Consider the following 13,678-nt stretch of genomic DNA (forward strand, 5'->3'; position numbering starts at 1 on the left):
GTCCTGGTCAATAATCTGCGAGAATGCTTTCTGTGTCTTCCTTGCCAAACAGCAGTGTCCTTCATGGTACTGTCTACGCTCTGTTATTCCTGGTCATTACGCAGACAATACTCTTCATCCTCGGTGCCCTCCGCCCAAAAGGCTTCCCTCCTGGCCCGAGAGGGTTACCCGGCCTGGGCAACCTCCTGCAGATTGACAGGAAGTTCCCATTTCGTACGTTCACCGAATGGGCCAGGAAGGTGGGTAAGGATACTCCCCTAGGATGGAAATCGGCTATGAACAACGTCATCGTCCTTAACAGCGCGCGGCTCGTTCACGAGCTGTTCGATAAGCGCGGGTCTGTCTTTAGCGACAGGCCTTACATGTACATCAACGCCGAATGGATCGTGCGGTACGACTTCAAGGTCGCCGTGTTTCAGAATAACGATGCGTGGCTAAATCGCTGGCGCAAGGATGTCGCACTCATGTTGAGCTCGGCATCAATCAAGAAGCTGGCGCCTGTCTATGAGGCCGAGGCAGCGAGGCTGTTGGTCAAGGTCCTGGAGTCGGGCCCGGCCACGGGTCACAAGCTCATGGACGTCTTGACCATGGGCATGCTCAGCGTGCCGTGCCTCGAGCTATGCGGGAGGCGACCGGATGACCTAGGTGTCTTTGAGAACTTTAGACACGTCATGGAAACCTGGTTCTCTCTCGTCACGCCGGGCGCGACCGACGTTTTTCCCCTTCTGCGCTGTCTACCCGGGTTTCTCGCACCGTGGAAGTACAAAGCTCAGGAAGTCAGAGATTCCCTACTCGTCCCTGGAAATGCTGTTCTGCAGGCGGGGAGAGCGCAGCGTGCTTCCTTGGACGCCGGGTCAAGCGGGTTTGAAAGCTTGCTGGCCAAGATACTTAGAGACCAGGCTGGTCAGAAGGAACCCTTTTACACGTCGAGGGAGCTGAGCTTAATTGCTGTGACAATGCTCATAGGCGGATCAGACTCCTCTTTGGTCTTGTTTTCGACTGCTCTTTCAGTTTTTGCCCACTATCAAGACGCGCAGCGAAAGGTCCGCACTGAGATCCTCGACTTGCTCGGCGTTGCGCCACCACGAGTAGCGAATCTGCCAGATCTTCGCTTTTTGGAAGCTTGTTTCAACGAAGTAAATAAATCCCCATTGCCCCAGACCCCAAGGACGGAATAACCGTTTACGGTAGCGTCTGCTAACCTCACAAACGATGTAGATTCTCCGCTGGCGTCCTGTGGCCCCGATGGGCATTCCCCACGCACCATCCCGGGACGATACAATCAACGGCCACCGCATCCCCAAGGGATCCTCGATCATCCCCAACGTATGGAACATACACCACGATGAAGCTGACTACGAGAGTCCAGATGAGTTTATTCCGGAGCGCTTTCTACGTCACCCATTCGGAATGAGGGTGGACGATGAGCACGAACCCGCACGCCTGGAGAAGCAGGGCCGGCGGATGAACTACACTTTCGGGGCTGGCAGAAGGGTATGTCTGGGCATGGAATCAGCTAAGAAGAGCTTCTTGATCGGCATGGCAAAGTTCCTGTGGGCTTTTGAAGTACACCCTCGAGACCCAGGGCGAGGGGTTGACCTCAGTCTTGACACTGGGTTTATTTCTGATCTGACGCTGAAAGTGAAGGAACTAGATATAATGGTCAAGCTGAGGGAGGGCCTGAGCCGAGAGGATATATTCAGACACTATGAAGATGTGTACACAGATGAGGCCAGGCTGATGGATTGGTAGGCAACCTGGATGGACTACTGTATTTATGAGGACGGGGAAGTAGTCAAGTGCTGTTTGTCACCGGTACATGTGGTCTTCTTCTCAAAACGAAGCTTCAAAAGGATGCATCTGGTTTTTATGGTGAGCATGATGAGGCACGCTTACAAAACTGCCTGGTATGGGCAGGATACCAAAGAGGAGAAGGCTTGGGGCCACATTAACCTCGGGAGTAGGTGCTCTACGTACATCAACATGTCGCTAGAGTGGAATCTCAATTGGTCTGTCCCGCCTTTGTACAAGCCATGTTCTACCTGCCCCTTCGATATCATTCTGTACTTTTCATGACTTGACTTCCTTATAAAAACAAAGTATAGGGTGATGATTGATGACATGGTCCAACTTCAGGATGAAACGGAGGAACGGTATCTGAGCTTGTTCCTGTTATCTCTATCAACCTTAGAGCTAACCATCCTGTGTATTAGCCTTTCTCATAACTGACCTTATTTCCCAACGACGGTCTCGAGACGGCGATTGGTGATCCCAGCGACGACGATAGACGGAGTAATGGATGGGATGAGCATACAGTCGGCTATCTGATCCCTCAACCGCACTACTCTCTCTTTAGGTAAGAAGCAAGCTTATTCCGTTGCGCCTTTCATCTTATCGAGACTCAGTCGCTTGGATCCCCTCAATAGCTGCCTAACGAGAAGCGAGAATGTGGCTCGAACGGCCAAGCTTGAGGAAGAAATGCTCCTTAGATGTTCAGTAGGGCTGATGCCAATTAATGTACATTGATGATATTGGTCGCAAGCATCAATGCCTTTACACTAGTGAAAACCTATCCTGAGTTGTCATGGAACCTAAAAGCGGCGTAGTATTGGCGCTGATGGAATCGTGATTCGTAGAGTGGGGTAATAATCGCGCCCTTTCCTTGATGCTCATTGCTGTCAATGTGATACCATCTCATATGTCTCACTTCCTGAATTGGTCAACCTGGTAGTTACATATCACAGACACCTCAAATACCCAACGAGGTCATGGAGAATACAAACAAATTCGCTGCCAAATTCAAGCTATTGCATCAGCCCTCGAAGCCGCTGGTGATACCCAACATTTGGGACCTCTCGAGCTTGAACGCCGTCGCATCCCTTAACGCCGGAGATGACAATGACAAACCAGTCAAGGCCATCGCGACCGCGTCGTGGGCCATTGCTGACTCGATGGGACTGCGTGACGAGGACCTGACCTTTAAGGACAACATGGCCGCGATTGCCCGTCTGGCTCCTTTCGTCCGGGCTGCTGGCCTGCCCTTCTCGGTTGACTTGCAAGATGGCTACGGAGATCGGATTGAAGAAGCGGTCGCATCTGCGGTAAAGCTAGGCGCAGTGGGCGCCAACATTGAGGATAGCATCCCTTCGGCTGGGTTCGACCAAGGCCTGGAGGGCTCTTTGTACCGGCTTGACGTCCAGGTAGCTCGACTCAAGTCGGCTCTTGAGGCAGCGACAAGGAGTGGCTGCCCGGACTTTGTTCTCAATGCTCGGTGCGATGTCTTTTGCCTGAGGCCGGCCTGGGGACCATCCGACCCGACCGCACTTCACGAAGCTGTGACGCGTGGCCGGGCATATCTAGAAGCGGGTGCCACAACGGTCTTCTTCTGGGGTGGCCGCGGCCGTGGACTCACAAGATCAGAGGTCGAACATCTGGTCCAGGAACTGGACGGACGTGTTGCAGTCAAGCTCGACGAGCAGGCTGGTGCGCTGGGCTCGGCCGAGCTTGGAGAACTGGGGGTCGCTCGCATCAGTGTCGGACCTGGTCTCTATCGTAAGGCGATGCAAGCTATTCGGGAGTGGACCCAGAATATTCTCTCTGGAGGGAGCATGGCAACTTAACTCACTGCAGCATTGTCATTTCACTACATCAGAAGAGAATACGGAGCGAATTGTCACTTCTGAAATGAACGGTGTGGATGTTGCGACTTTTGTTGCTATCTAGGTTTTCCTGCTCGAGTGAATATTTTGACACTTGCTCTAGAATAGGATAGAACGAGCAGACTACGAGAGGCTGTGACTGTTGGGGGCTATCTGGTTTACTTCTTCTCCAAGAAGTGAATCGGTGTGCCCACCTCCTTAGTAACCCTCAGGCTCAGAAGATCAGGGCGGGAGTAGTGGCCGACGATATCAAGGTTCTGCTTCGCCAAGGCCTTGGCGTGGAGGTCAACATCAGCGTAGAGAATGCCCTCCTCGCCAGGGTCCAGAGGCTTGCAGAGCTCCGTAGCGTCAGGCCCATATATCATGGTGAAGCCGCCGCTGGGCGTCCGCGCGTACCCGAAGCCCTGCAGGCGGTTCTTCTCCCTGTTCTTCTCCGTCAGTATCTGCGTGCAGACCATGACGAAGCAGGCGCCCTCCATGGCCATGACCTGGGAGATGCGCTGCGACATGGTCGGCGTGATGTGGTAGAGCCACGGCATGCCGTCGTCGGGCATGTCCCAGATCAGGGGCCAGCTCGCGACGTGGATGTCGACGTCCTGGGCGTACTCGTAGTACCTCAGCAGGGTCTGCGAGTGCTCCCAGCAGTTGAGACCTCCGACCTTGCCAAAGGGCGTCTCGACGACTGTCTTGAGGGACTCGGCCTGGCCGTCGCCCCAGTAGGCGCGCTCGACGTGGGTAGGCTTGATCTTGCGGCGGTGGTGGATGATGGTGCCGGTGGGGTCGATGAAGGATTATGGGCAGGTGAGTTATCTCAAAGGAAGACAGGAGGCGGAGAGAGTGGCTTATCCTACTTGTGCAATATACAGTGTGCCATTGCATCGTTCGCTGTAGCCGAGGACAACAAATATGCCAGCTTCGCGGACGGCAGAGCGGATGCGGTCCATCTCTTCAGAGTCCTTGGCAAGGGAGTTGCGGAAGTACTCGTCCATGAACTTTGCATTGTCGCAAGGCGAATTCGCCCAAATGCTCCTTCCTCTCAGTCAGTATAGTTGTGTGAGTAATGAGACGATCAACATAGAGACTCACCATGGGTAGCCCGGAATGAAGACTTCGGGGAAGCCGAGCACATTAGCTCCATTCTTTCCGGCTTCCTCGATCAAGGCAATAGCTTTATCAACACCGGCCTGGAGGTTGTTCCACTCAGGCTCAGCCTGGATCGCAGCGATACGGACCTTTTGGCCGGACATTTTTGTTTCGTGATTGGGAAAGTGAACAAGATGAAGAGATTGGTGAAGACGAGTTGGTGTATTGCGGGATCTCCAGTGCGAGCATTGAACCTCAAACATGAGGCCAGCATCTCGAATTATATAGATGCTGTTAATCGTCCTTCCTTGGCGTTGATGAGGCCTGTTCCCCGGATAGTTACTATCCTGATAAGTCCTCTTCAGATTGGTATCAGGGTATTAATTATCCAGATACCTGGCCATCTGAAGTCTGGGGTTTGTGGGGAAAGAACAACGCTTATTTGGGCGGGGTAGACACGTCTCCCCACAGATTGAGAGCCCGGGTACTTGATATCCGGATCCAAAGGCCGGGTACCTGGTATCCTGATTGAAGATCTCATTGAAGATCTCGGGTAACAGGTATCCCGATTAGATACGGCTGCGGGCAGTCATCCATTTGCTCTCTATGGATGACTTAGAGGGGTAGTGGCTCATGATACTCACGAGGGCAATGCCGTCCAGACGCTTTTTGATCTGTAGCATGTAACTAAGCTGAAGCATAAATAGCCCGTAGATTTTCCCAGAAGACAGCAAACCGAGGTGCTCATGTTCTAAGATACAAACGACCAGGACTTGAAATTCTCGTGCGAAAACATGTCTTCCTCAAAGTTTTCCTGGCAAAATGTTGCTGTAAGACCTTGTTCTCTCATATCAGATGATGGAAGGAAACAGCCTACTTATCATGGACTAGATTGTTCTATCTCTATGCCTTGGAAGCATCACCTATGGCTATAACTTCAGTATCATCTCTACGACAGTGGGCCAGCCGACCTGGTACGCCAGCATGGGCTTAACAGCTGATCCCACGGATGCATCACTCTATGCCTACAGCAACCAGATGATTGGCACCATCTTTGGTCTTTTCTCGGCTGGTGCAATCTTCGGTGCCCTATTCGTCGGCTGGGTCTGTGATGCATACGGCCGTAAACAGTCCTTGATGCTTGCTGCTTTCATCAACATCATCGGCGGTGCACTTCAGACTGGCTCGGTACACGTTGCGATGTTCATCGTGGCCCGCATGGTCACTGGCTTCTCTTCAGGTATACGGTCCGTGATAATCCATGAGTGGCACGTCGACTAAAACTCATGTAGCTATGTTTGTGACCTTGGTGCCGATCTATATTGCTGAGATCGCTCCTCCTGGGGTTCGGGGGCTTTTGGTTGGCCAGCATGGTTCGTGAGCCTAGGTTCCCGAGACGGGTCTTCTCTAACTTTACTAGGTGCATTCTTCCTGGTGGGCTACGTACTCGCCGCCTGGGTTGGTGTGGGTAGTTTCTACTCTGCCAACCACCAGTTCAATTGGCGTTTCCCGCTGTCGCTGCAAATCCTGTGGCCCTTGCTCATGTGCTGCTTCATCAAGTGGCTCCCCGAATCCCCGCGTTGGCGTGAGTGAATGGCTACAAAAGCTACTGGGCCGAAATATACGAACAAGGGACTAATATACATCTCTCTCCAGTGGTCAGCAAAGGTCGAAACGACGAGGCGTGGCAGATTCTCGAAAGACTGCACTCGACCAGCAAGGATGCCGCCCACACCTTCGCGCGTGAAGAGTTTTTCCAGATTACCTCTCAATACTCGGTGGACGAAGCTTCGTATGGACATGTCACCTGGCTTGACCTCTTCCGCAAGCCTCATTTCCGGAAAAGGATGCTTATCGGAACCCTCGTCATGTGGGCATCTCAGGCGAACGGGGCTATTGTCATCTACAGTCGGTCTCTCGCTACCCGGACACTCTTGGGGACTATTTGCGCTCTGACACGATAGATTAGGCAATATTGTTGGCCTCGTAGCGGGTCTAGGCTTCAGCAACAGCGACTCTCTACTTCTTTCCGCGGGTTGGATCACCTGGGCTTGCGTGGGCAATTTTGCGAACGCCCTCTTTCTTGACCGGCTTGGGCGCATTCGTAGTCTATGTGAGTGCGCATCTTTTCCCAAGTCACGAACAACTTACATGCATGACATACTAATACATGGATATACTTCAGTGATTGGAATCAGCGGTTGTGTGGTTTTTGTGATCATCGAGGCTGCCATCGTCAAGAATTACGGATCCTCGACAAACAAGGCAGCTCTGGCCGCTGGTGTGGCTATGCTCTTTGGCTTCATTACATTGTAAACACTCCCTCGCCCAGACTTCATAAAAAGAAGGCGTGCTGATGCTATCGACGTAGCTATGGAGGATTCGTCGACACCACGATCTATGTCTACTGCTCCGAGATCTTCCCTACTCATATTCGCTCCAAGGGCATGGGCTGGTCTCTGGCCATCTTCTTCCTCTCGACTCTTCCCTTCCTCGAGTCGGCGACGACCGGATTTGCCACGATTGGCTGGAAGTACTATCTACTTTTCATCATTCTGCCTTCCATCAATGTGCTTCTGCTGGCGCTCTTCTGCCCCGAGGTAAATATCCTGATTCTATTCATCCTTTCGCACTTGACTGTACTGACATGATTCCCGTCTAGACCAAAGGTCTTTCTCTGGAAGAGATCAACGGCGTCTTCAATGACACGGTCGCTGTCCAAATCACCCATCTCGATGCTCAGGAGCGGAGTGCCTTGGACGCGCGAATCCTGGCGGGTACTCCTGATATTGGCGAAAAGGACCAGGCAACCGACGGGAGCACCGAAAAGAACGGCAGTGTCGTCTAAGGCTCGAGCGGGGACTTTCGCCGGCACAGACTCGACCTTACGACAGTAGTTTGTAGCTCAATACGGCAAAGAAATGGTGAATCTTGAGGGACGAAGGTGTTGAGAGCCAAGTGGTTGGAGATGCGTCCGGACTGGAGAGGATAGCAAGCGTGTCTACAGAACAGACCTAGGGGTCTGCGTTTCAGGCACGCTTTATCACAATGTAGAATTGCAAGGCTTTGAATTCAAGTGGGAGAAGATCTTTAGTTCCTTATCTGTCTGCTCTGTACCAACAGTTTGGTGGGTACAAGCCAATTTGCACCTCAAATTTGACACAGCCGAAGAGGAGACACAATCATTCACTTCCTTATGTTTCTCTTCTTGGAAAATTCAATTGTTGAGCCTGGTCGCAGGGTACCAAATCGCACTAAACTTCAAACGTCTTGATCATAGTTGAAAAGGTTAAACGCCGTGTCCATCCCGTTCTGATCGAACGACCAAAAGTTGAAGGCTTCATCAAACATCTCCGCCGCCGTGGCTTCCAACGCGGGCGCTTCGTCTGGGATCTGACGAGGTGACAGGCAGTCTCGGCTGTACCTCTCGAATGAGCGATGATTCACTTCGCTGATCTCACCTGCCAGGCCGGATGCCCATACGTCGATCTTCCACTGCGTTGCTAGAGAGAGAATAGCCCGGAGGGATCGGTTCGCCCAGTCCCAGGTCTCGTTCATCTCGTACAGGGCCTTGATGCAGATACTCAAGCGCTGCATGGCGCCACTTTGCTCGTGAGGCGGCGCTGTCGATATATTGCCAGGAGTTTTGCCACCGCCAGAAGATGCTCAGTAGATGGTCGCGCAGTTCTGCCGAGGGCTCAAAGTAAGTCGGGATCTGGCAGGCGGCATCGAGGCCACGCTTCCGAGCATCCATGGAGGAGGTGACTTTGAGGGAATGGTTCTGGATGATACTGAAGTTGCTCGATGCGCCAAAGAACCGCAGCTCACCGTAATCACCTAGGGTAAAGCACCCGAGAGCATCAGCCAAGTCGTCTACCTCGTCCTCTCCTGACGAATCGCCCTCCACTGAGGCGGGCTCTTTTCCTGGAATGATTGTAGCGTCATCTTCGCCGTGGAGGGGTTCACTCTCGCCGGAAAGTGACTGGGAGACATCGGAATAGGCGGCTAGCCTCTTTTCTAGACTAGCAACCCGTGCTTCTAACGCAAGGATGTATGCGTTACTGGGGCGCCTATTGTTGATGTTTAGCGGTGTGCCTGTGGTTTGCGAGGTGAAGGGTCACGAACTTTCTCTTGCTCTCTGCTAGACTGTATTCGCACGTTTCTCGACGATATTTGCAGGCACCACACTGCGGTTGCTGGCCGTCGCACTAGGGAGGATCTTCATATTAGACGCAAAACTCAGTCCAGTGTGTTTTCCGATGCTATTAGTAACCTTTGTTCTCTTGGCCCGACAGCCGTTGCACGCAAGAGTGATCCTCTTCCGGTTGTGTCTCTGGGCCTGTTCGTTCATTCCGGGTATTACGTCCGCGCCTTGTTATAACCGAGAGTTGTTGCCACAGCCTTGCAATCTGTTTCAACTATGCTTAGCGATCAGGGCTGATTCCCTGGCCCTAGGAGTTCTGCGTTACGGGACGCCTGCCTGTAATCAGCTCTCCGTCGTTATTGTGAGATATGGAGAGCCCACTCCCCTAGATTCAACTCGGTTCATTGTGAGATAAGCCTACCTTAACCGTTCTGTGCGTATCTACCCTCTGACGAGAGGGATTCACGTCAATGACCGGGTTGCTGTAATGGCATTAGGGGACCGCATGCTACATGGACGGCAAGCGTCTTATCAAGAAGTGAGGGGTCTTGACAAGCCAGCCTCCAAGTGTCTCCGATGGTAATGGTTGTTAATATGATGGTGGGACCCCGGCCGCGTGATGTCCAGCACTAGTCTCGGGGGTTGTGCTTCTAGTGGCCAAAAAGCAACCACTCCATAGAGCTAGCGGCAAAGGGAACGGCATTTCGGGGAACTCTGCTGGTCACTATCTCGGTAGTGAGCCTCGTGTCGTGGCCAATACACCATACTAGCTGGGAGAGCGCAGGGGAGTGCTTCATGGATGGCTGGTCGAAGTGGGCAAGTCGAATTTAGACTTGAGATGTGACGGAGCTCTAGAGCCAAGCTTGAAGATTGACATATCACCTCCCTAAGCATTCCCTACGGAAATTGACGTATACTCTGGGTTCTGCGAAGATGAAAGCCTGAGACGAGATCAACCCCTACTCCCTACTCAGACAGGTGGAGATGTCCCGGGCCTCCATCCTCCAAGAGAGCTACCTTAGTACCCGAGGTTAAGGCAGGTACCGCGGGGAAAATGGACGACCCAGCGACAGCTCTCAACCTACCACGAGTATTTGGCCCTCTAACTACCAGCTGCCAACGTCATGGTACGTTTTGGGTGGGTCACACGCCTTATAAGCCGCACAGTGGCCAGCATCGAGACTGGCGAGCCCCAGCCTCGTTGTCAAGCTTTAATTTTAGCTATGCCGCGCGCTGGCGAGAGGTTTGGTCTCTAAGGAAGCCCCTTCCGCCGCGCCAAGTATGATATTGTGGAGATTTCCTGCGTCCAACCATGAGAACAGATTCGAGTGCCACGATGTTCACAATGCAGTTCCGTCACACGCGGCAAGACTTGTGTCAATACCTCAGGCGACGTGGCTCGCAAAGCAGTAAACTTAGAGGACATGGCCCGTCTGCTCGATACGAGCAGTGTATGCCACTTACAAAGGCCGAGGTCGAGGCACCGACGCATGAGGCACGCGACCTCAGTAATCCTGGGGTCAATCTTGCATGCGGGCCCCCGGTTGCCTTCCAGGAGTTCCCGCCGCCCGTACCCCGCCAATATTTTTTTCGACTTATACCTCATGTCATTCCGGTGCACGCAGGAGATGCCTGCTAATGAAGAAATATCCTCGAAGGATGGCAAGATAATCCTCGCCAGTCATGCAGGGATCTGGAATACGGGGAATTCCGCAATCGGGCTTATCGAGGACACTACCCAAGCGTGAACAAGGGTGCGGGGACTGAAACCCCACTAGCTGAACCAGCCTCTCCTGAGTCCTGAGATGGCTGAACCACAGCGCAACATCACTTGTGCCTCCTTTACTTTGTATCCGCGAGGGGCATATCTGCTTCCATCACCGTCTCCAGACTCAAATGAGTCTGTCTCATCCGGCCAACCATTCCGCGGGACACGAATCGATTGCCTCAAGCCACACGCAAACCCGCCGTCTCCGGCCTGACTTGTCGCCGAGCCACAGAGATGCCATGCGACCTTCGTGAGGGGGGGTTGATATGGCTCGACCAGGAGTTCCAATGCGGCACTTGTGGCAAAGAGTTCTCAGCAGGGAGCGCGGCTCGAGACAAGCACTGCGAGGCCACCGGCCATCGACCGCCCGCGCACGAATGCCAGCGCTGTTCGCAGGTCTTCCACTGCGAGCTCGCCGTGATGGATCATATGGCGCAGGCGGACCACTTCCGATTCAGCTGCGCAGTCTGTGGCCAGACCTCACCGCACCGGGTAAGCGTCGTTGCGCACGAGGCTGTGGAGCACCTGTATTGTCATGATTGCAATCGCCGCTTTATCAACCTGAATGCGATCAAGATGGTTAGTCCCCCTAAGTACATGCATGTGTGATGTGCCAAGCAAGTTTCAGGAGTGGAGACTTTGCTGACGCCCAATCCCTCCACCTAGCACCTGAAGTCGCGGATCCATACAGGACAGACACTCTCCTGCCCGTTGTGCCGGAAGGCCTTCGCTACGGCGACGGGAATTGCCACTCATCACGAGCGCGGTGCCTGTCCCAAGGCAAGGAACCTCAACCGCGACACGGTGTACAGAGTTGTGAGGTCCAAGGATCCGAGAGGCTTGATATCGAAGAAGCTCCTTGGCTGGTCTGGGTCTCCCGTCTACGAAGCTAGTGAGAAGACGTGGAATGGAGACTTTTACGAGTGCTATCTTTGCCATCGTGAATTCACAAAGCTACAGGGCCTCAACCAACATCTGAATTCACCGATACGTAAGTCAAATAAAGCTGCGGCTAGGCTCTTGTCCGGTCAATGCATGGATCATATGATCCTGTCTCTAAGATGACCTTGCTGACCCAAGAGATAGACCAGCAAGCTCTCTATCATTGCCCGAATCGGTCGTGTCAGATGGACTTTAAGAGCCTTGCTAGCATTATCAACCATCTAGAAAGCGAGGCCTGCGGCTTGATGCGTTTTGAGCAAGTGCAAAAACAAATGGCGGATATTGTCAGCAGCAACCGGCGTATTGAGTATCACTTCTCGGCGGGCTTGAGGAATTGAGTTCTCCTCTTCGAACCGACCTGTATTAACTGTCTTTTGCCTTGGCTCGTGTAGCAGCTCATGTATCTATCCTGTTTTTATAATAGATAGAAGCCCTGAATGGCTCCCGGGGAATAATAAAATGGGACGGTTTTCAAGACACGCTGATATAAATTATCGTAGCGTTTGCCATGACATGCTAGCCTATGCCGTACTCATACTCACCAATGAGTCATTGGCCTGCATACTCCATGTTCACATCTCCTCTTTGATGTCATTGCTGCTGGCTGGCCTGCTCCTCATGAAACATCGAGTGCCAAGGTGCCGTAACCGTCAATGGCGCAGGCGGTCGGTACAGCTCGTGAGCATTTGCCCTGAGCCACGAATCCACGTTTGCCGGGAGGGTAGCCGGATATGCCGAGACATCTATAGCAGGGAAGCCACCACCAGGATGGTTCCGTCGCGATGCAATGCGGGTTGTGTTAGGAACGCCATTACGGGAAGCCTGTTCCGGAGATGGGTTCATGGAGTTGGTGGAGGACGTCGGTGGACTAGTATTGTCTGGGCCAAAGCCGGCAGGCCGCGGAAGCTGTCCCGGCTGCGAGTATGTTTCGCTTACTGCAGCGCTGTGGGGGGAGGGATCCACCGATGAGGTGAAGCCGGCAGGTCGAGGTGGTTGATAAGAGTGGCTGAGATGGGATTGTGGCGATATACTCGACGCACTGCCTTCGTCTATGTTTGGAGTTGTCGTCGTTGAATACGCTGCGAATTGCACGTAGCCGGGAGCCAGAGGTCTACCGTCGGAGGCGGAGGTCATGGCGCTTCCACCGGAGGCTGCCGAGGCTGGCGATGCGAAATGATGCTGTCCTGCGAGCCTTCTGACGAGACCGTTAGCTGGCAAGCTGGAAGAGCCTGCGCTGGTCTGCGCTGAGATGTGTGATGATAGGTTCGACTGTGGGCTTATGTTTGCGATGTATCCATTTTGATAGACGCCACTTGGCACTGATCCTACAGAGTAGCCTGCAGATTCAGCCGAGCGGGTATTGGCTGGTGAAACAGACGCTTGAGGCAAGACGTGCTCCGGCACCGTGCCCGGCGGCGGCCGACGGTCCTCAGTCGTTGTCTGAGGAGATGCCCCGTAAGACCAAGCCTTGTCGAAGGCTTGAGTGCCCGTCCCGACGACCTCCGAAGCCGCACGTTCGCTCGCAGCCCTTGGTGGTAAAGTCCAGCGTTGCTCAAAGGTGTTGAATGGCGCTACCTGACGATCTACGTCATCTCGTTGAGAGAGAGCGATGGGGAAGGCTCCCCTGATAGTATCCTGGGACGTTGCCTGGCTTTCGGTCTCTGTAGCATCTGAAACGGACTCCGGGATGGTCGAGAGAGTCCACTCACGGGGCCATGGCGCTGGAGGGCTGGAAAGCTCGACTTCTAGAGGCACGTCACGCTGTCCGCCCGACAGCGTCCAGTTGGACGGAAAAGCCATACCAGATTGCCCCGGTGTTACTCCCGCCTCGCACAAGGAGGGTGCATTTGAGCACCGGAACAGTGTGACCTTCAAGTTGCTCGAGTATTGCCTCAGGCTGAAGACTGGGAGTCCGACGCGAGTAGAAATCTGCCTTGTGCCTGGGTCGCGGCACTCTGTCAAGTAAGTGTGACTGGAGCGATGAACAACGGCCAATCACTTGCTAGGCTCTCATGCACCTGCATTACAAGGTGGCGGTGGCTGAAGGCCTACCACGTCAGCCTAGGGACTGCTTCACCAGGG

At 53.5% G+C, this 13,678-nt stretch overlaps 6 protein-coding genes across 6 annotated transcripts; 3 read left to right on the forward strand and 3 right to left on the reverse strand.

Moving 5' to 3' along the window:
• Nucleotides 1–23: 23 nt before the first annotated feature.
• Nucleotides 24–1,752, forward strand: E0L32_006043 (uncharacterized protein; the record flags this gene model as incomplete). Its single annotated transcript, XM_031140632.1, has 2 exons — nucleotides 24–1,136; nucleotides 1,219–1,752. The coding sequence occupies 2 exons, from the start codon at nucleotides 24–26 to the stop codon at nucleotides 1,750–1,752; spliced, it is 1,647 nt and encodes a 548-aa protein (XP_030995283.1).
• Nucleotides 1,753–2,768: 1,016 nt separating this feature from the next.
• On the forward strand, nucleotides 2,769–3,620 carry E0L32_006044 (uncharacterized protein; the record flags this gene model as incomplete). The annotated part of the gene is made up of 1 exon (XM_031140633.1): nucleotides 2,769–3,620. The coding sequence occupies one exon, from the start codon at nucleotides 2,769–2,771 to the stop codon at nucleotides 3,618–3,620; it is 852 nt and encodes a 283-aa protein (XP_030995284.1).
• Nucleotides 3,621–3,817: 197 nt separating this feature from the next.
• Nucleotides 3,818–4,906, reverse strand: E0L32_006045 (uncharacterized protein; the record flags this gene model as incomplete). Its single annotated transcript, XM_031140634.1, has 3 exons — nucleotides 3,818–4,405; nucleotides 4,511–4,688; nucleotides 4,746–4,906. The coding sequence occupies 3 exons, from the start codon at nucleotides 4,904–4,906 to the stop codon at nucleotides 3,818–3,820; spliced, it is 927 nt and encodes a 308-aa protein (XP_030995285.1).
• A 630-nt stretch (nucleotides 4,907–5,536) lies between these two features.
• Nucleotides 5,537–7,590, forward strand: E0L32_006046 (uncharacterized protein; the record flags this gene model as incomplete). The annotated part of the gene is made up of 9 exons (XM_031140636.1): nucleotides 5,537–5,572; nucleotides 5,634–5,982; nucleotides 6,035–6,115; nucleotides 6,163–6,327; nucleotides 6,399–6,654; nucleotides 6,707–6,855; nucleotides 6,928–7,054; nucleotides 7,114–7,342; nucleotides 7,405–7,590. The coding sequence occupies 9 exons, from the start codon at nucleotides 5,537–5,539 to the stop codon at nucleotides 7,588–7,590; spliced, it is 1,578 nt and encodes a 525-aa protein (XP_030995286.1).
• Nucleotides 7,591–8,003: 413 nt separating this feature from the next.
• E0L32_006047 (uncharacterized protein) lies at nucleotides 8,004–9,093 on the reverse strand (the record flags this gene model as incomplete). The annotated part of the gene is made up of 3 exons (XM_031140637.1): nucleotides 8,004–8,160; nucleotides 8,204–8,837; nucleotides 8,901–9,093. The coding sequence occupies 3 exons, from the start codon at nucleotides 9,091–9,093 to the stop codon at nucleotides 8,004–8,006; spliced, it is 984 nt and encodes a 327-aa protein (XP_030995287.1).
• Nucleotides 9,094–12,187: 3,094 nt separating this feature from the next.
• On the reverse strand, nucleotides 12,188–13,396 carry E0L32_006048 (uncharacterized protein; the record flags this gene model as incomplete). The annotated part of the gene is made up of 1 exon (XM_031140638.1): nucleotides 12,188–13,396. The coding sequence occupies one exon, from the start codon at nucleotides 13,394–13,396 to the stop codon at nucleotides 12,188–12,190; it is 1,209 nt and encodes a 402-aa protein (XP_030995288.1).
• Nucleotides 13,397–13,678: the final 282 nt, after the last annotated feature.

The sequence above is a fragment of the Thyridium curvatum genome (assembly GCF_004353045.1).
Source record: "Thyridium curvatum strain D216 chromosome Unknown NODE_33_length_396248_cov_80.180210, whole genome shotgun sequence".
NCBI classification, from domain to species: domain Eukaryota; kingdom Fungi; phylum Ascomycota; class Sordariomycetes; order Thyridiales; family Thyridiaceae; genus Thyridium; species Thyridium curvatum.